The 22,367-nt window shown below is 42.1% G+C and overlaps 1 protein-coding gene across 1 annotated transcript; it reads left to right on the forward strand.

Moving 5' to 3' along the window:
* The first annotated feature begins 1,221 nt into the window (after positions 1 to 1,221).
* On the forward strand, positions 1,222 to 20,608 carry LOC115010166 (lysyl oxidase homolog 4-like). The gene is made up of 14 exons (XM_029434629.1): positions 1,222 to 1,489; positions 1,585 to 2,252; positions 2,887 to 3,098; positions 9,900 to 9,938; positions 10,063 to 10,270; positions 11,403 to 11,583; positions 13,617 to 13,771; positions 14,263 to 14,430; positions 15,167 to 15,329; positions 16,236 to 16,479; positions 17,280 to 17,395; positions 17,780 to 17,916; positions 20,237 to 20,348; positions 20,446 to 20,608. Exons 1-14 carry the CDS (start codon positions 1,222 to 1,224, stop codon positions 20,514 to 20,516), a joined length of 2,742 nt encoding a protein of 913 aa, XP_029290489.1. The 3' UTR covers positions 20,517 to 20,608.
* The last annotated feature ends 1,759 nt before the right edge of the window (positions 20,609 to 22,367 follow it).

The following is a 22,367-nucleotide window of genomic DNA, read 5'->3' on the forward strand; positions in this document are numbered from 1 at the left end:
TATCACGTTTGGATTTCTCTTTCTTTTGTGTTTTCTTTGATTTCCGTAGTCAGACTTTCTTTGATGGACGTTATGTGCAGGACAAATGTGACCCAACGAAAAGGAGAAAAAAATAAGTTGCATAAATGAAGAAAATGGGAGGGATGGATGAAGTAACAGATCTGAGGGAGTGACAGAAAAAGAAAGAGGGAGGGAGAAGAGGAGAATAGAGAGACAGCAGGACCAAACTCACTGCCTTCTTTTCCTCCAGTGCTCTCTCCCTTCTCTCTCCTTGTGACTCCAGGCTGAGATCAACAGATAGGTGAGTTTGACTTCTACATTTTTCTCTTTACTTCATCTATTGCCACTATATTTTTTCTCCATTCATCAAAAATTCATCTCTGCAGCTGCCTGAACTCATCCACACTCATGTCTCCTTTAACAACCTTAATTCAGCCCTCATGAGTCTGAGTTTTTTTTGTTTCACACATATTTGCTTGTACCTTTGCATGTATGTATGTAACCTTATGGAAAGCAGGATTTGACTGAGCCCTGGGTGGATACATTTACTCTAAGGTGTCTTTCCCATCCTCCAGATCTCCTCTCCTCTTGCTCGTTATCTCTCCAGTTTCTTCCTCTCTATTAGAAACATTTTTTTAAGGATGAATTAATCATTGCTCATTAATCAAAATGTCTCTCACAGATGTTGACCTTCTGCGTTATTTATGTGTGAGAACATTTTTATGACGGTGTTTATTTGCATTTGTGTCTGTTGGCTAAATGCATGCAGCTAAACTTGAGGGTTTGCGGAAAGCCAAAGTTTCCGTTGGCTGGACGGAGAGGTTACTTTTAGCTTTGGTTATTACTCCCTTTGCCCTGACTGGTTCAGACTGAGGTCTACGTTTTCACAATGTTTCTGAAGTCTCTGACTGTCCTTTAAATGACTGATTATTTCAACGGGTAAAAACATCCATCAATCTATTATTTGACTGTGGAATCACCCATTAGGGTTAGATGAGAAGTTTCAAATTATATGTTTTGTCAGAGTGTGGAATGTGAGGTCCATGGCTTTGTGTGATTTGTGTGGCAACATGTGCGTATATATTTAGGGGCTCCTGTTTTACATGCATCTTCTCGGTTTTCTGAGCTGTTTTACTTCTCTTTCCCTCACGTCACACTGCTTCCATATCTATTCCCATCAGCCCTTCTCATCTCTCCATTCTGCTTTTTTTCTCTTCCAGGATGTTGTGCCTCAGCTCCCTGTCCACACTCCTCCTACTGCTTCTCCTCTACCCCCCTCCGCGGTCTGCCCAGGAGGTGCTTTTACGTCTGGCAGGCGTAGGTCGGCGCAATGCAAATGAGGGACGTGTGGAGGTGCTCTACAATGGTGCATGGGGCACAGTGTGTGATGACGAAGTGGATCTTAATCTGGCCAATGTGGTGTGCCAACAGCTGGGCTTTCAACGCGGCCTGACCTGGGCACACAGTGCCAAGTTTGGCGAGGGACAAGGTATGTCCAGCCAATGGCGTTTAGTTTTGAACACCTTACTACTAACATCTTTATATCTGTTGATTTTATAACTTATAGCCCTTTCTTGCTGCTAGGTTTGATCTGGTTGGACAATGTGCGCTGCACGGGCGCAGAGCCCTCTATTGCAGACTGCACCTCCAACGGTTGGGGAATCAATGACTGCACCCATGCCGAGGACCTGGGGGTCATTTGCAGCCCAGAAAGGAGACCCGGCTCCCCCCCTGTCACAGTGGAGGAGGCTCCTTCATCCTCCAGGAGCCAGCCAAGTCAACCAAGCCAGCCAAGCCAGCCAAGACAGAGCAACCCACCACCTCCACAGTCTGTGCCTCCCCCAGCTCACATCTCGTCATCTGCTGGAAGAGGCCATGAGATCGCACTCCATCGTAACCCAACTTCTTCCCGTCGCAGCATGATCTCGCCGCAAGAAAATGGCCACGAGATCCAGATCTTGAGACGGAATCGAGGCGGTTCTAGAGCAAGCCCTCAGGTGAGCCAAGCTATGCCACAAGGGCACCAGCTGCCCTCACGTCTGATAAACGGCGCATCGTACAGGCAGAGACAGGAGACAGCGAGGAACAGTCCACAAGCCGTGAGACGAGGAGCAGAGGGCCAAGGGAACGGGCAGTCCCAACCCCAGTCTGAGCGGAGGAGTGACAGGCATCAGCAGCTGAGTGGGAACCATGTCGAACCAGAGCCTGTTCATCCAGACATGGGACTGGAGACTGACGTACAATACACACAGGTAAAAACACACTAACAAACACACACAACCTTTAGTACACTGCAAAGAAGTAGCCCAATCTAGTTTAATTCAGACTCCCATACATGAATGTCATTTGTGGAGCCATAGGCCAGTGGACATGTATAATTAGAGACCAACCTAAAAGCAGACCTTTTCCAGATCCAGCTCTTTTGAAGCGTTAAGTTTAGGACCCAACCACCAGAAGCTCAGCAGCCCCTCTCTTCAAACGTGCAAGAAACTCAGACCAGAGGAAATTGCAAGACATTTATCACTTGTGTTTGGCTTTCTTTCTTTTCAACTCGCAGAGTTTACACTTTCCTTACCATTTTGTAATCATCATGACACGTACTCCGACACTTTAAACAAACACTCTGTTTTCTATTAGTTTCCTTCCTGCCTATGTAATGTAGATGATTAGAGACATAGCATGTCATCCTATCATGTTATTCTTCTCTCCATTGCGTGCTGGCTGCGGATATTTCAAACAAAGTGTTGTTTGGGCAAAGATGAAGACATGTTTATTAACTCAAATTAATACTGTTTTACTGTCACTGTGTCAAAGGTCCTTTTCTATTCTGTGGCAGGATCAAGCAGTGCCATACTCAATTATTAATCATCTTTTTAAAAATTGCAGGGATCTAATAGGGTCCACCTAGAGGAGGCCCGTCTTCGACCTGTGCTGTCCAACAACAATGGCGGTCTGGTGACGGAAGGAGTGTTGGAAGTGAAGCATGCTGGGAGGTGGCGTCACGTGTGTAGCCAGGGCTGGGACCTCAGCAGCAGCCGCGTCGTCTGTGGGATGTTAGGATTCCCTGCGGCAGAAGCGATTGATCAAAATGCCTACAGGTGAGTGTGTGAGAGTGGACACGGCAGAGTGACCGTGCGTATTTGTATGTGTGTGTGCGTGTGTCTGTGTGGTTATGAAAGGGATGGAAAAGTGCGGTTGACTACACATCCCTTCACGGATTAGGCGGCCCCATGCATGGATTGCTGTTCCATCCCCCCTGTAGTAGAGGTTAACCACAACTGCTGTCATTAGTACAACCACACTTGGCATGACATGTCCACTGTGGCATTAGCCAAACTTGGCCTGTGTGACCCATTGGCTGAGTGAGCCTCTACACAGACCTTTAAAATAGTCTTAGAGAGTATGTTATTAATGTCAGATCCAGACTATAAGATTAGCATCATCATCATCATGGTGTGTGTCTACATGAATCCTCCCTTACATGGTTTCTAATCTCATATAATTAAGAAACCCCCAATGAAAACTGTCTGCAGCAGCACTTTCTAAAGCAGAGAGGCATTTCTGAAAATCTGAGGACACACTTCTACCTATCAGTGTTGGGGGTAACGCTTAGAGTACTCAGATTACTTTTATGTTGTAACGAGTAACAAAACATGTCAATGTGTAATTCAAGTTAATAGTTTAGCTACGTTTTCAAATTAGCAATCCATTACGAGAACATCACAGTGAAATGTGATGTGGTGCCTGGGGGGTGAGCATTTGAAACATTGCATGCAAAAAGATAGTTGTTGATGTTGTCATTTCCAAAATTCAAAACATGTTTTTAACAAATGATATATTCTACTTCAATCTATATTTGTTTGCCGTTAAGCCTTTAAAAAACAAAATGTTCACTGCGGTTGAAAAACGTTTTTCTGTCTTTGCGCCCTCTGGACAATATAACTAACTAAGGAATTGCATAAGGTTAAAAAAAAGGCAACTGTTTGCTAACTTGTTTGACATATCAACTGAAAATGCAATAATGATGTATTTATAGCTTTTTTAAACAGATTTTAAAAATCTGTAAATGCATAAATCTGCAGTATCTATTACTGTAGAATTTGAACACTTCTTTTTATCATAGAGAAAATTATGATTTGTTTGTTAGCTTGTTAGTTCATTAGCTAGTTGTTGCATGGGAGCTGTAGCTGATGAATACTAACAATGTGCTAATATTTTACTAAGTAGTATAGTCATAGATTTAGAAAGCACATTCAGTTTAGAGAACCCAGAGAGTTACAAAAGCTAGTACAGAGGCTAGGTAGGAAAAGAAACAGCACTTCAGCGTTATATTTGTTGTATGTTTTCATAACTATTTCTTGTCCCTAAAACACGTATCATTTGTTCAACTAATGTCAGGTTGTTATGCTGATTTTGTCTCTATAAATCCAGCTCGCCAGCTAACTCAGCCATAAATATCTACTACCATACTTCAAAGTCTTTACACACATACCACAGAAAAACCCCAATACCTCACTTACACACACATGCTAATACATCCATGCCTCCACCCTCGTCACACAGCATCTTACGAGACCTTACATAAACCATGTCCAAAATCCATGTGCGCAATACGCATTCAAATAAATACGCAAATACACACACACGCTTGTGCACACGCAAACACAACCCTCTGTGTGTCCGTCTGTCTGCCCACAGAGGTCTTTTTATGGCTTGGCTAACAGGACGACCGTACTGACCGCTGGCCTGCCCTGCACCATCTGTCTCTATATGTTGCCAATAATTATCCCTTGTGTCCTGCTCTGCTCTGTTCGGCGTCAGGATACAAGCTACTTCTCCTCAGCTTCCCTCTTCATCACCACCACGGCCACAGACCAGCAATGAATACATCTCTCTCATAGTGTGTTATCTCCTCAGGCTTCAGAGCAGTGATATGTGAAAAGCTAAACTTCAGAATTACACTTGACTAGGTTCTTCCATTTGGTCACGTAGACCTTTGAAGTCCAAGATGCTAACTTTCTAAATGTGGACAACGATACTGAAAAACACCTCAGATTTGTCTGGAGAAACATCATATTCCTGTTCCAGGAATCCAACCAGCAGCTTGTGTAAAGACTGGACCAGGCCAGAGAATGTTGTTTGTTTTTTGTCAACCTCCACCCTTCTACGTGGGAGATGAATGGAGCAGCCGTTTTTGTCCGGCAGTAAACATCTGAGATGGGGAGAACCCTTTTTTGAACAAGCAGCAAAGTGGATCATTGGCCTCTTCTGCCCCATGTGTCCACATATCTTTTGAAGCAGATATGTATGTTGGTGACCAAATCAAAAATGTTTCCTGAGTTAGAAATTGTGAAATTTGGTACACACATTCATGTCCCAAGGATGAATTGTAGTACCTCAAATGATCCCTTAACATTTCATCTACTGCCATCATCAAAATTGTTACCCACTGTACTGGCAGTGGTCCATTCCTGCTCTGCTTTGGGGTTTGTGTCGACTGGAACGGCTGTAATTATGGTCTGAGAGATCCACTAGAATATTCTCTCCTCTTAACTGAACCTGCTGCACACCCTTTGCTGTGTCAGCACTTCCCACTCTGACCATGTGGGGGTTTTTATTTTGGTTTTTTTTGGCGTGACTTCCTTTGTCTCTGCCTGTTAAGTTGCTCAGTGCATTTTAACAGCTGTTTAAATACTCCCCACTTTGCTGTGCTTACAAAAGACAAGCACTAAAGCCGTTTTCCAGCTCCCTTGTTTCATCACATCCACACTCTCTTTGAGGCCGACAGTAACTTTGGTTCTTCTAATTTACTTTAACCCCCTGATCCTTATCCCCTCCCAGCCGTGGCTCCTACAAAATTACGCTCCCAAACATTTAAACTGCACTCTCAAAAACGTTTTGAGGGAAACATATTTTCTCATGGATTACAGTTGCAGTTTTGAACACGTTGTGTTGTTAATTTAAATAAAACGCAACAAGTTGTTTAAGAAACTAAAGGCCCTGTCACACATATCCGTATGACAGAAACGTATGCCGGCGCAGCCGAAATATCGGCAATACGTTGATGTAAATTAAGGGTAAGTTGTGATCGTTCAAAGGACGCAGACGATACGCCGAACACGCCGAACACGCCGAACACACCGAACACGCGAGAGAGATGGCCCTGTCACACAGTTCCGTATGGCAGAAACATGCCGGCGTATATGAAAAGTATACGTCCAACTTTTCCACAGCAGTGTTGTAGCTGACGTATAAATAACGAATACATAATAAATTATTATACGTATGTCAAACATTGATAACTTATCACTTACTTATACAAAACATATCAGAGCATCTGGCCAACGGAGCTGGAAAACGGCCAAATGTACTCTTGTCGCAGCCTCTCAGCATCCTCCATGCTCTCTGATGATGGGTTGATGTATTCATGAAGACGTGCTGTGAAGAAGTGAGGATGAGCTACTCACAGGGACCCTATATACTATATTCAAACCCCAATAAGCTCCCAAAACGCTAGCTGAACGCTAGCTGTACTGTAGAAACACGTTTAATAAGTTACTCCGTCGTCAGGCATCATCTTAACATCGGGTAGAAATAGGTTATCCACTCATTATCAATAAGTTGGCTGTAGGGTTCAAAGTCAGCCGACGTAGCCTATATCTAACGTTCCTCTAGCGTAGTGACGTAGGTATTCACGTAGGTATTCACGTAGGTAAGTATTCACGTACTGTATTTACGTAGGTAAGTATTCACGTACTGTATTTACGTAGGTAAGTATTCACGTACTATATTTACGTAGGTAAGTATTCACATAGGTATTTACGTACTATATTTATGTAGGTAAGTATTCATGTACGTATTCCGTATTCACGTATGTCTAACGTAACATAACGTCAGCATATCTTATGAAGCACACGTCGGGTACGTCCGGTAATTTTGAACATGCTCAAAACATCAGCGTTCAACAACGCACCCCAGCGTAACACCGCCTGCTCTTAACGAACACTACTTATACCTTACTTTATATCAACGTAAACCAGCGTGTTACCGATATTTTGTATACGCCATATTTTTGTATATCTTATGCATTCGTTGGGCATTCCTCTGATACATTTTGTATAAGTAAGTGATGCTCTATCAACAGGTTAGACATGCGTATCTGTATATGTTCACTTTTCTGATCCGATGAACACTTGGACGTATTTGGACTCTGACAAATTTTCATATACGCCGGCATACGTTTCTGTCATACGGACATGTGTGACAGGGCCTTAAACTACTTGGATAGGTTTAGTAAAAGATCAAGGTTTGGCTTAAAATAAGTATGTTATTTAAGTTAGGGCTGTAAATTGAAATAAGTGAACATTGACTTTTGGTGTCACACGGGACACAGATGGCCTCCTGGGTGACAGTCATCCCTCAACCCCCCGACCCCCGACCCCCACCCTATGCAGAACTCCAGGGACGTATTTGTGATAATTTAAAGACAAACGTAACCCGGGAGAAATTATGCTGAAAACCTACATTTCATGGAAAGTACATCATTATGACCCTTTTGAGTGTTCATTCCATGGAGGTTGATGGGAATGTCTAGAAGCTGAGCCATTCTGGCAACATGCTGTGTCCTGAGGGAGCCGATTGTTCCAGTCAGGCATCTTTGCCTTCATAAAGTATAATAATAGGTTATCACTGTTTTCCTGACGGTAGGATCTTCTCTCCAGTGTGGCTTATGGTAATTTGTGGTCAGAGTTGCATACAAATCCTGGCATCGAGCTGAAGATCCTGAGAAGTAAGAAAGTGTTCTCCTGCTAAAAAGGATTCAGCAGTGCTGAGATCACAACTTGTTTTTTGTGCCCGAGACTTGATACTGTGGTTCACTTTCCTTCCTTTAAATCTTCTTAGAAGACTGGGAAGAGCCTCATCAACCTGACAAAGAGCAACATTGTTTTTTTGGCTCTCAGCAGGACAACTGAAAATATGAAAACCAAAAGAACCTGCTTTTCCTTTTCCCCAGAATGTGTTCAGTTCACACAGACTTACATCACTCGCTCCTTGTTTCCCGACATGCCTTCATAACGTTGGGTAACGACGCTGGAGTTTAAAGAGCTTTGTTTTTACAGAGGCAAGGCAGGGAAAGTTGATATGTACGTGCATATTTCCATGTCTGCCGTGTGAGAACCAACATGCTACTGCTCGACCGCACAGCAAACACTGCCAAGCGGAGCAGGCAATTATATGGATAACACTCCCCCCCCTCGTCCCCATTCTCCAAACCATGAACTAACACCCCCTTAGTCTGTCTCTCTCAATTTGATTTAGCACCGAGTTCCAAACTGTGCAGACACACACAGATAGGCTCACACATACACTAGCAGATAAGCACAAGCAAATGCACACCATCTTACGCAACTACACTACACAACACACACTCATCAACATTCATTAAGGTAGGTAGGTAGGTAGGTAGGTATAAATGAAAGAAAGAAAGATAAAGAACAGAAAGAAGGAAGGAAAGATGGGATGGCAGAAGGAAGTAAAGAACAGAGAGATCATTGTAATGTTTTATCTCATGTGAACTAAATAATAGCTAGAAACTAACTCCAGCTCGCTTGGAACCTTGACCGAGGTGGTACCAGAAGAAGTACCATGTACCAGGTATTATTCACAACTTTTGCTAATGGAAAACTAAAAAAGAGAAGATCAAGTTGAGCCATGCCTGGAACTGGTAATGCGGCAAATGCTAGCAGCCAGCTGGTGATCATAGTGGAGCATTTAGCAGCTAAAGAGTCAGATATTGTGTTCCATACAGTAGTTTGTCCGGCTCCCGGTTTCTATAGTGGGTTACCTCACAGGCCCCTTCAGCCTCAAACACATTTCTGATCTAATATTGGTACTGTGCATAATAACCTGTGGATTAGGGGTATACTGGAGAGGAAACATATCCCATTTTAGGTTGCTAAATATTTAATTGCATCTTGAATCTGGTTGTACAGTCAACTCTATACTTGGTGTTGTGACTCATTTAATTCAGGCACATTCATGAAGGGCGTCAGTCACGCTGCACCTGTCTGTGGTCGCACTGGTCGATGCAAGTGGTCAGCTCTAATGTGTGTGTGTGTGTGCGTTTGTATGTGTCACAGAGGGACACTTCCCAGACTCGGTCTGGTTTGTGAATCATTCTTTTTATTGAATTCTCGCTTTTTTCTCTTCACTTTATTAAGTTTTAGCATGGTGTGTGCATGTGTGCCGAGGCGTAGGGGGCCTCATTTTGTGTATACACACTGTTTCCCTTTAGAATTTGACTATAGTTTAAGGTAATATCCATGAAGTTCGACACAGTTTAGAAACCCCCTGTTAGAGTTGGCAGATCTCAATAAGGCTTCTTGAAAGGGATTAATGTATAGTGGCTTATTCATATTTTTAGTTTTCGTTTCCACATGGATGCTCCAAACCAGACATCCACTGTAGACATATAGACAAACACTGAAACAGAAATACTCATGTCTACAGAAATGAAAGATCTAAAAAAAAGGTCATGACAAGAAGGTGGTGGTTTGAGAGGAAAGAAAGGAAGAGTTATGTGATCCGTTATTGTAAATCTCCCTCTCTCTTTCTCCCTCCCTGTCGCTTACATGAGGGCTATGTTTATCCAAAGACACACACGCCCTTTCCAGCATGTTGTGTCGCCTTCATAGCTCTAAGTTTGTTTATTTAAGGGTTGATAGACAGAATGTAAGAGTAGGGATGTAAAGGAAGAGAAGAAGGGACGATTGAGGAGGAAAGAAGCGATTGGACAGTAGCAGACTGTGGGAGTGTACAGTATAGGACAGCTGGTTGTTTAGTCTACTGGATGTAAAGATGCACATCTGTAGTTGAGTGTGATGTTCTCTCTCTTTCAGGAAACTGTGGGACTCCAAGTTAGCTGATCCGTCCTCCAGGTAAAATCAACATCTGCTTTTTGAAAGTTAGAACTTATGTTTCAACGTTCATTAGTAATGTGACAAATCACAAATATACCTCTTATGTCTCTCTCTGCCTCCTCCACTTCTTTTCCTCGCCCAGCCTCAGGACAAAGATCACTAAGAAGGCCTACTGGGTGGAGAAGGTGCAGTGTCAGGGCGCGGAGGTCTCTCTGTCGCAGTGCCAGGCCCAGCTGTCCCTCCCCAGGAGTGATGTCTCATGCCGCGGTGGAATGCACACTGTGGTCCGCTGTGTCCCTGGATCCCAGTTCACACGTTATGGCAGAGCACCTGCAGCACCCGCCGTGCCGGTCAGTTTGGTGGTGGAAGTTGAAAAATATAGATACTAATGGATTTGTAAAATATTACATTTGTTTTCCGGCCGACATCAAAACCACTCTCTGTCTAAGCTAAAGATATAGCTACAAGATAGTTAGCTTACCTTAGCAAAAATACAGGAAGCAGGAGGAAACAGTGAACATTAGCATGGCTCTGTCCAAAGTCATTCTACCAATTAAGATTTTATATCGCGCTTGTTTAAGCCGTACACAAACAGTAAGTCACTGTGCCAAGTAAAGAAATACTTCCAGACTGTGATGATGAGAACCATCAAGTGGTTAGCTTAACAGGGGTAAACAGCTAGCCTGACTTTGTTCAAAGGTCGCAAAATCTGCCTCTAAATTCCATAATTAACAAATTATATATATTTAATCTTTACAAAAAGACAGATCCAAGCTAGCGGTTTCCAGTCTTTGTGTTAAGCTAAAATAAGCTAACCATCTCCTGGCAGTGGTTTCAATCTTCTCAACGAACTAGCCTTTAAAATAGTAATTTCGCTAGCTTCTTTTCCTCAAGCAGTTTATCACAACTTAGTTATTGCAGGATTGGACCCAAACACAGATGAGCTGATGAAGGGGGACCAGGAAGAGTTCAAAGCTATATTGAAGAAATAATCTTACAGTCCAAATTAAGTCGTAGTTCTGGCAGGTAGGCGACCAAAGCCAGTAACAGGAAAATAATGGAGAGAGGAGCACAAAGACTAAATACAGAAGGAAAGTAGCATGACAATGAGGGACAGGTGAAACTAATCAGGGCGGGGCAACCAATTAATAACTGGCAGGAAAACACACAAAGACAGGAAGTGAAGTGATCTTAAACGAGAGGAGAGGTGAATGACAAAATAAAATAGGAATCACTAAACACAACTGAATAAATGAGATGAAACAAATGAAAAACATAACCATAAACAAATCATCATGTGTTGTGTCTGGACAAAGGAACAGATACTATTATCAGGCTGAAAACTAGTTTATAGTTTATAGTTTATTTAACTGTTAAATCTATATCTCTATACGCGCATCTAGCAGACTTTAAAAGTATAAGATTTCCAGATCAATTCACAAACTTACATTTTGCACCTGAACTCTTCTTTTTTCCTTCCAGCCGGTCGTGCGTCTGAAGGCGGGGCCCCGCCTCGGGGAGGGTCGTGTTGAGGTGCTCAGGGAGGGGAAGTGGGGCACCATCTGTGACCACCTGTGGGACGTTGCTGCAGCCAGCGTGGTCTGCAGAGAGCTGGGCTTTGGGACGGCCAAAGAGGCGCTCACCAAGGCTCAGCTGGGACAGGGTAAGATAGCACACATAAACACAGCCACACAGAGTGTACATCAAGGGCCCTTTGAAGTCTCTCTGTTGCTTTCCAGTGGTGCTTGTACTCACCATACCTAGTGAGGTCATGGTGGGAGATGTTTGTATGTTTCAAAAAAGTCTTTATTTGTCATCAAAAAGAGTTGCAGCTACAGATCCGATAACCACTTGTTTGAATGGAGATTCTGACTTTGAGTCAGCGCCTGAGTTCACCGTGCACTCCGATCAGTTGAGTTCAGTGATCCCTCAGACTAAACACTTCTCAGCCTAAATGTCTGTTGCTAAACGCAGCTCTCCAAGAACCATGGGCCCAAGCAGAAAAATAAACCCAGAGAAAATGTTTACAGCCTGACTTCTACTTCTATCGCAGAAGCTGATTGTTGAGGAACTCTACCCATGACCAATTATATGAGTGTAAACTATGCTAGGAGCTTCAAGCAACCAAAACAATGGCATGTGTTGTTGTCAAAATAAACCTGTTGTATGTGAAAAGATAGCGCAGCTTTGAAACCAGGATGTCCGCCAATCAGCACTGAGCAGGACCAAACATTCAGAAACACTGTGATTACTTTGGCACTGCTTTTGTTGTGGGCATGAGAATATAGCCATTACATTGTCTAACAATAATAAAGTTAAACATTTTGCTAGGAAATAGACCCCACTTTCACACACTCAGTTATTGTCCTTTTTTTCCCTCCTTGCCGCACCTCTGCAGTAAGTCTGTAATCAAGTTCATTTCCTCTCATTATCTTTCTGCCCAAACGAGCACATATCATGTCCTATAATGGTGGGTGCATTTCCTTCTCTCTGCTTTACTTAATGAAGTAATTCATGGAAATTCATTTGAGTTAATCTTAGGGCTCTATTAAAGTAGGTGCTATGGCAGTTATGTCTGAATAATGAACATGGTTAAATGTCAAAATGGAGCCCTTTGGCTTTTAATGTCTCGGGCCAGGAGAGTGCTGTAGGAATGAGTCCTAAAACCCGGAAATGAGTCAACATTTTTGCGCTTTTCGTTTCCTCGTTTCGAAGTCAATGTTTTGTTTTTTATGGGTTTTTGGTTAGATGCTTCAAATAGGGTCTGTGGCTAACACAAGCTTAATCAATTTAAACTTTTTGTTCTACGACATAAAATATGTCAGTAAACACACGACTCATGAATTTAGAAACTTTAAAATATCTTTAAGAAGTTAGTTGCTAACAAGTGGCTACGTGAGACTACAGAGGTTGTCGGGGACAACCCGAACACTAGTCCTCCTTTAGCTAAGTGGTGGTGACGCTAAAGTCATGACACGTAGCATTTTACTTCTGCCGATTGAATTTACGCTTTAAAAATCATAAAAGTGTTGTTCATTTGTGAATATTATTTAGCTGAATAAAACCTGTAAGTACCATAAACTTTTTTTTCCCACAGATCTTATTTATTGCAATAATCTGATTGTGGAGGGAAGCAGGGCGATGGGTTGGCGATGGGTTGGCCTACAGAAAGACGTCACCCCTGCAGCACTCTGTTTACCAGAGTTGTGTGAATACATATAAGAGATGAATCTTTGTGTTGCAGGAGTGACGTGAATGCTCATGCGTAGCGCAGTTAGAGGAAAGCAACTGGAAGCAAGACTTGATGACATCATAAGCTATTTAAAGCCAAATTATAGGGCTTTCGTCTGGGCCTCACACACCTAAGCCAACATAGATGTGATCAAAGATTTTCCTCTATTTTGCCTTTTTTGGTATCTATTTTGGTTTATAAAGCGTGGCCCTGGTATTGGAGTGTACAGTAATCTAGACAGAGAGCTCTCTGGCTAAACTCAGTTTTAGAGCCACATCAGAGGTCTCGATCATGTCTGGGCTTTTAATCCCTCTCTGTGCACATCTGTGGCTGCGGAGCCCCCGCCTAATAGTCTTTTATGTACCGTGTGTGTGTGTGAGCCTGTCTTTTTTCATGCAGCCTATGGTGAGTAAGACACATATATATATACTGTGTATATATATATATACGCTCTTCTCCTCTAGGTACCGGCCCCATCCACATGAACAGTGTGCAGTGTATAGGCAGGGAGAAGTCGATTTCAGAGTGTACCTACAGAGAGGTGCCACTTTACAGCTGCAAACACAGCCAGGATGTAGCGGTCCGCTGCAACGTGCCCAACACTGGCATGCAGGCCACGGTGAGAAACACACAAATACACAGTGGTGGACAGTAACTAAGTGCATTTACTCAAGTACTATATTTAAGTACAATTTTGAGGTATTTCCATTTCCTGCTAGTTTATACTTCTTCTCCACTACATCTCAGAGGCAAATGTTGTACTTTCCACTCCACTACATTTATCTGACAGCTTTACTTAGAAGACTCAGATTAATAATACAAAATATAATCAACAAATAATTGTCATGTATTATTATAAGTTATTAAGAAACTTTATATAAAGTATAAATAGTAAAAAGAAAATAAGCTGCAACATTAGTGGTGAACACATTAATGCATCAATAATTATAGTTCAATAATATAACATATATTATGCTAATACTTGTGTATATTTGTAATTAGGTAAAAGATCTGAGTACTTCGTCCACCAAATACATGCATATACTCAGACAGGCATTTACAGTGTTCATGAACTGACAAGAAAACACTTTGTCCTCCCATAACCTTCAGGTGCGTCTGGCAGGAGGCAGAGAGCCATCAGAGGGCCGTGTGGAGGTGCTGATGGAGGTCGGAGGGGTGAGGCGTTGGGGCTCTATCTGCAGTGAGAACTGGGGCATCAACGAGGCCATGGTGGTCTGTCGACAGCTGGGCTTGGGCTTCGCTGCAAGAGCTCATCAGGTAAACAACAATAAAGAACATGTGGATGTTTTTTGCTTCATTCTCTTTTGACCTCTAAGCTTTTGTTCTGTGTGCTCCTATCTCTCTCTCTCTCTCTCTCTGTCTCTCTGTCTCTCTCTCTCTGTCTCTGTCTCTCTCTCTCTCTCTCTGTCTCTCTCTCTCTCTCTCTCTCTCTCTCTCTCTCTCTGTCTCTCTCTCTCTCTCTCTCTCTCTCTCTCTCTCTCTCTCTCTCTCTCTCTCTCTCTCTCTCTCTCTCTCTCTCTCTCTCTCTCTCTGTGTCTGTCTCTGTCTCTGTCTCTCGCTCTCGCTCTCTCTCTCTCTCTCTCTGCATCCTGCTGTTTGTGAGTCTGTGCTGTGTTATTACCAAGGCCTGAGGTAATTACAGGCTTCACAGACGTCCACTTCCAGCGCACCAAAAATAAAAGAGGGAAAGTGAGGCAGAGAGAAATTGAGAGAAATTCACAGAGCAAACAGACTGAAAATAGAACCGCATGGAAAGGGCAGCGTGAGTGTGTTATGAGGGGGGCTGCGGGGAACATTTAACAGGCAGTTTGAAAATTGTGAAAAAGAGTGGAAAATGTGATAATGTATACTGATAGTTCCTATAAACTGTGGGGTTTCTTTGTTTATAGCGGAAGCTACTATTTGCCTCCATCTTTCTCACGTCTTCTTGTTATTCCTGCACACATCTAATGATTTTGTGTGTGAATTTGTTCTCTTTTGTGTTTCTGCGCAGGAGACCTTGTACTGGCCTGGCTCTTCAGATGCTGGTGAGGTGATTCTGAGTGGAACTCACTGCAGCGGGACTGAGATGTCTATCCAGCAGTGTCGCAGAAACACAAATGTCTACTGTCCCAGAGGAGGAGACAGCCGGGCTGCAGGAGTCACATGTGTAGAAAGTGAGTCCAAAACTAGCAAACACAGAAACATTTGTATTTGTTGTGCGATGTTTGTTAACTTTGGGACACTCCCCAAAAAAGTTGTACAAAGCCTTTTATGGCTCCAGAGGGAGCTGCACGAAATCTGATAAATTGTCCTCAAATTATGTCACTTGAGTCGGTTGGGGCTGAAAAACAAAATGTGGAGTTAGACTGAGGTGAACTTACCAGCTCTTTGTAGCCGGCTCACCATCTCTGCACCACACAATGACCATTTGTATATCAATTACTCACCCCGCGTTACCTTGAACTCTTGAAGACAACTTTACTTTTCTCGCAAACTTCCACAGTGAACGAAGAATCAAAAAACTGAGAAAAGTCTTGATGAAGGTACTAATGAAGTATTGTGCACTGAGGACAAGTCCGAATAGTAAGGTTTTAGTGAAAATGCATGTGTTTGGGAAGTAGTGAGCATACGACTCAATAAATGAGACTTGGATTATACTGGATGAGTTGTGTGAGAGTTTGTAAAAGGAAGTTTTGATATCGTTTTGCTGTTGTTAAACGCGGCCCCATTTACTTCCACTCATAAAGACCTTTCTCTGTTTTTGTTTCTTAGGGTTAGGGTTAGGGTTAGGGTTCAAGGTAACACTTGGTGAGTAATTGATGAATGATCATTTTGGGGGGTGAAGTATTCATTATAAGGCTAGCAGCCAGATCTTTGACTAAACTGACGGCAGTTGAGTTGCATTGTGGGTAAGGTAGGCATCAGGTTTTGACAAGGAAGAAGAATGCGTGGAATAAAAATCAAAAAGATCCTTTGTTTAGTTTTTTATTTGTCCTATCATGACTCACAAAGTCATGGGAATGCAATGCTAAATTGGTAGAGTTCTCTTTTCATTAAACTCTTACCCTTGGTGCCTGCAGCTGCCCCTGACCTCGTCCTAGATGCTCAGCTCGTCCAGGAGACGGCCTACCTGGAGGACCGCCCCCTCCACCTGCTGACCTGCGCTAATGAGGAGAACTGCCTGTCCTCCTCTGCCGCCAGGATGAACTGGCCCTACGGACACCGCCGCCTGCTGCGCTTCTCCTCCCGTATCATGAACATGGGCCGTGCCGACTTCCGACCCCTAGCCACCAGAGAGAGCTGGACATGGCACCAGTGTCACAGGTAAGACTGAACCTGACATTTGCAGAGTTTGCTCCAAGCCGCTGTGTCACTTAGAGGAGCTTTCAGGTTTTCATTTGCACCAACAGCTGCTCATTTTACGCCTTCAGCCAGATAGGGAGTGACTATGTGGTGATTTTAGTTGCTGCAGGGTTTAGTTGGAAATTAAAAGCTGCATTTCCTACTCCATGGTGCAGGACTGGGAAACATTATGAGGTGGCATGAGAAAAAAGGGTCAAAAATATAAAATGTATTGACTGCAGCTCAATGTAATGTAAGATTGGCAGGTGAAATGGGATCACCGTACAGTGATATTTTTGAACTATAAATGACCAAACACATATAAAAGTATGTTATTTCACAAAAAACACAATCTTTTATCCTCCAAAATGATGTTTACAATAAACATCTTCCTCACCGGTCACCCGGTTGTTACACACGGAGCCGCCTGGCTTCTTATCTCAGCGGTTGTGGTTCCGTGTCCCAAAACGGGAGGCACAGCTCAGTGTCTGTCGCAGCCGCAGCCCAATCACTACCTCCACAACCAGCAAACACATGGTTTGACTTTTGGTACAGTCTGTTCTGGGAATGGTTCTGTAATGAGAGAAAGAGCAACACTAAACTGATATCTATCTCCCCACTTGTGTTTTTAGAATTGTTGCATGTGTCTGTTTGACGCCTTCGCATAAACCGAACAGAATTTATGGCTGCTATATTTCAAATAAACCTCCGGGTTTATGATGTAGGTGTAAACAAAACAGCAGCAAATTAAATCTTTTTTCTTTTCCTGATCCCATCCTCAGGCACTACCACAGCATTGAGGTGTTCACCCACTATGACCTGCTGACGCTCAACGGGACCAAGATCGCTGAAGGTCACAAGGCCAGCTTCTGTCTGGAGGACACATACTGCCCTGAAGGTGAGACATGAGTACAGATTATTGTTACATGCAGTAAATCTGCTTCTTGAGGGAAAATCTAGAAACGAGAGCAGCCAGAATCGTGACAAACAAGAGAATCAAGAATACATAAAAGTGCAAAGCTTAAATCCCATAATGAGCATTCAAAGTCAGCGGCGGGCTGTAAGATCAGAGGCCAAGCCCAAATTGATCTTGGCTTCACAAAGCCCAGACAGCTTTACGCAGCTGAGATCCTTTCTATTCATTTGAAATTCCCCAAAAAAGATCTGGTTTTTGTAGAAATTAAAATCCACAGCAACTGACAGCAAAGGAGATTTACACATTATTGTCTTTTATTTTTATCTCTCCTCATGTGTTCCCAACTGTTTTTTGTTTTTTTACCAGGTATCCATAAGCGGTACTCCTGCTATAACATGGGACAGCAGGGTATTTCAGTTAACTGCTGGGACACGTACCGCCACGACATTGACTGCCAGTGGATCGACATCACAGACATACGACCCGGAGAATACATCTTCCAGGTTAGGAGGCTTGTTTACTACAAAAGAAACCGACTTCTAAAGTTAAATGTCACTTAATTCTATTGTGAAATTGTTAGTCCAATAAAAATTGTAGAGAAAAAAAATAATCCACTTTTCGATCTTCATGGTGAATGCCTCCTTTTAGTAGCTTACACAACCGCTTAGATCGGCGAGAAAGCGAGGAAAAAAAGCAGAGTTGGTGTTTTAACATCTGAAGGCGCTCATGAGATAAAAGCTCTGATAAAAGACTATAATTTGAGATAAATGGCTCTTGGCTGGTGTACCATTCAGGTGTACAGTATGTATGTAGTTTCAAGGGTGTGTGCGTATTTAAGGAAAGTGAATTGAGTCTGGATTTATATAGAAAGTAGGCCTGCTATTAGTCCAGCCTTTCATAAAGTGCAGGCTTATTGGCAGCGGGACAGCTCCGTCAGCACTTTACATTTGTACAGAGACAGTTTTATGTTTGGAAGCGGAGTTTGTTGCATGTCTCGTCTGTTTCTGGAGACATCCAATCTGCTGTGGTGACCTACTCATCTGTCCTGCCTCTCTGTCATTTGTTCTATTTTTTTCACGGCAGCTCAGTTGCAGCAAAGTGATGATGTTTACAGATGTTTACACAACATCACAAGATGTTTTTCCTGTGTATTGCATGTGCGTGTGTGTAAATTACATGCAGGAGGAGTGCGTCTGTACACATATGACGAGCACCGTCTTGAGAGATAAAACCACATGCGTGTCATAAAACAGAGATCCACTGTTGCCACGACGACGTGGCCCAGCAGCACTTTGTGGTCGCGATCGCGGTTCAACAGTAGTTGAGCTGCTCATAAATTTGTGTAAGAAGTGAGAGATTGAGGGAGGGTGCAGATGCTCGCTCGTCTTTCATATAGCTGGGTGTTTCTTTGAGTCTTTACCAAGAATCGCAGGGTGGCAGCCATTTTTAGGACCATACATTAAAACCGATGAGTCACGTCCACCTCAGCGTGATTGCTCCTGATTGCTCCGTCATTTAAAAGTCAGCTGCACAACCTCACGGGCTTTTACATTACTGCGACTTTCATTGTTCTGTAAAACAGGCTGCGGGCTCTTTGTTTCACATTATTACAAGAGCTTTTAAAAGGGCATCAACTGCCACCCAGTAAATATGGTGTTTTACATCGGGACTATAAAATATGTGCTTGACACCAAATTTGGCTGAACATGTAATTAAAACTAATCATAGTTATGAATATTTTTACAACTTAAATCTTTGCCTGTAAATATAATTGGAACCACAAAATGTATACTGCACATGAAGAAATTCAACTGGGTTGCTTTGTTGAATATGTGGTCAGGTTATTTGTTTGATGTGTGCATCGGGAAAATTCATTTGTGCGATTCTCTTATATATGGCAGGCTGGCAGACAGGGTGGAAAACAACAAACCATGGCTACAGACTAATGATAGGCTGCTACTTAAATCCAAATCTAAAACTGTCATCTGCATCTCTGGCCCTTTTTTTCCTGCATGGAGATAACAGTGGAAAGTGACATTTATACATCATGAGCCATATAGAACAGATGGAAAACAAAAAGAACTGTCTGAGGTCAAGTGTCACTTTTTCACTTTTTCACTTGTTCCTTTACTTCATTAAAATAAATCCACACTTGCACACTTGCAGTGTTCCTGATCTCGACTTAGACAGAAAGGTCAGGCAAGTCTTTAAGTTCAGCTAAGCTAACCATCTCTTAATGTTTTTAAATATTCAACATACAGACATGAGATTGATATTGATCTTCTTGAAGAGAGCAAATAAGCAAATTTCCAAAAACAGTTTTTTTAGGAGAAATAGCTGTGTCTGGATCATAGGCACATCATAGTAAATCCTTCACACTCACAAAACATAGATGTTATCACAGTAAAATGGGCAGTTAGTCAGAGGTCAAAACTGTTTTGTAGCGTTTATATGCTGTGAAATAAGTTCTGTGATTAACCTTGAAGCTAATCGGTTAATAATTTACATATTTCATTGTAAAGTAAATTCAAAGTTTATGTTAGACCAAAGTATGTCCCACTCCAAATTACTTCCCTAAAATATTTGCTTTACGGTAGATATTCATCCCTGCAAAGATCCCTGTTGATATTGGAGATATTATTTTCAAAATGCTTAAAAGAGACTTTCAACAAATATAACAAAATATCGTCTGCATACTGGGACATACAAAGCTTCTGGGATGCTATATCTGCTAGTGCCAGTGATTCAATTTCATGTAGCATTTTTGCAATGTACATACATTTACTGTGAAGCATCTTACCTTTAGTCTGTTCTCTTTTACAGGTGGAGGTTAACCCTTCCTTAGACATGGCTGAGTCTGATTTCCAGAACAACGTGATGCGCTGTCGGTGCAAGTACGATGGAGCACGAGTTTACATGTTTGGATGCCATGCAGGTACAGTGTAACATAAATCTACTGTATGTTTACGTCTCAATACTTCCCATATGTGTTGCTTTGTACTTCACTTATCTTCTCTGTCTGTTTTTATCAGGTGATGCTTACAGCGCCGACGCAGAGGACTTGTTTGACCACCAACGTCAGATCTCCAACAACTTCCTGTGAATTGAGGAACAAGAATATTTAAGGACAGAACAACTGTACAACTTCTCACCACACCTCAACATGTCAGGGGAAGGAGGTTGAATGACAATGACATGCCAGTTATTAAAAATATGAGGGTCAGAGAGAGGAGGGTGGGAAACTGGGATGTATGGGAGAGACTTCACGCAAAAAAAGACCAATTAGGATCCTGTGACTGATCGTCATCGGCAGTGACTGTTCCTGTTAGAAGGTCTAAGAGATTGAAGGAGAAATGTAGGAAGAGGAAAAGATAAAAAGGTAGAATAAAGACCAAAGTAGGCCGTCACAAGTATCATGTCACCATGATAAAACGTAGACTAGTTCACAATTTTAAAAACGTGTCTTGAATTTTGTAACAAATTTCATTCCCTTAATCCAAATTTAACCACAGTTAAGAAAGTAATGACATGAAGGCATATGAGAACAACACGTCCTTTACTTTGACAGTACACCACCAGGCTGTCCTCTATATAATATCAACCCAGGTAACAGACTGTCTACCAAACTCTGTACATGCTTCCTGTGCTTTCACTGCTCACATTACTAATGCAGTATTTACTGTTACAACTGTGTGGTTTTTGGTTTGAATGAACTTTTTTTATTTCATGGTGCTATTTTGCCTTATTTGAATAAATATTGTAATGTATTGAAAATGTATTGTCATGTACAGTTTTATATTACCTCTCTGGAATATTGTTCTTTAGGTTTATAATTTATGCAGAATTTTAATGTACTTTTGAGTTGAAACTTGTCCCTGTCTGGCTGTGTTTTGTATTGTTCATTTTACTATGACCATTATTTTCACTTGTTTGTTTTTTACTTGTTTAACATCGGTAACATCAGATGAGATGTTCCACGGTATTGCGCCTTTGACAGTACTTGGTAATGGCAGTGAAAGAATAAACGTCAGATTGACAAACTCTATGGTTATTTGAGGAATGGTTATTTGACTACAGAGTTTTCTAATGCAGAACAAAGATAATGGTTAATGTAAGAGTTTCTGCAAAATATTTGGGGAATATGCTAAATAGATTCCCTTATTCTACTGACTATACAGTAAAGATCACAAGATATCCCTTAACAACAGTTCAGGCAGGTTTCTGTGCCTTATGTAAGTTTAATAGTCTGATCACAACAGCATGTAGACTCTTCTGTTTCTTTCAGCAGATTTATAAGTAAAAAGATTGAAGCTTCAACAATGACTGCGTTTCCCATCTTTTCCCAGCCTGAGCTAACCCATATTTTATGGTTGTTTCCAACCTCATTTCCACTGATGAACACATACTCTGTGGAGACTCTCCCAGCTGCCCATTGTCCCATCACATAGTAGGCTCTACTTTAAATATGTCACTGACTTTGGTCTTATTTTTCCCCTTTTATGAGTTGGAGTAGAATATAACTTCCACTTTCTATCAGTAAAAGGACACATTAGAATCAAATGAGTCATGCAAAGTACATAAAGAAAGTGATAGAAACACTTAAGTGACATTTTAGTGCCATTTGCAGCACTTGGAGAGAGCTGCTGTTGGCTGTTACTGGCTACTGTTTTCTGTAAGGGGATGATCATAACTATCACTTATCTGTGGATATTAACACATTCTTACTCCATCCTAATGTGACAAAGAGGTCCCTGAACACGTCATATCATGTCCAGCATTTTTATTATCATACATATTAATCCCTTTGTCCCAAGTTTAATGCAGGACTATTTATGTTTTGCTTAAAAGCAGCCTTTGCTGCCACTGCTGCTACGAGTGATAGTTATGGAATAATGCTAAACTACTGTCTAGCATTTAGCTAACATGCGACAGCAGCAGGCCTACATGTGGAGAC

The sequence above is a fragment of the Cottoperca gobio genome, chromosome 1 (assembly GCF_900634415.1).
Source record: "Cottoperca gobio chromosome 1, fCotGob3.1, whole genome shotgun sequence".
Lineage (NCBI taxonomy): Eukaryota > Metazoa > Chordata > Actinopteri > Perciformes > Bovichtidae > Cottoperca > Cottoperca gobio.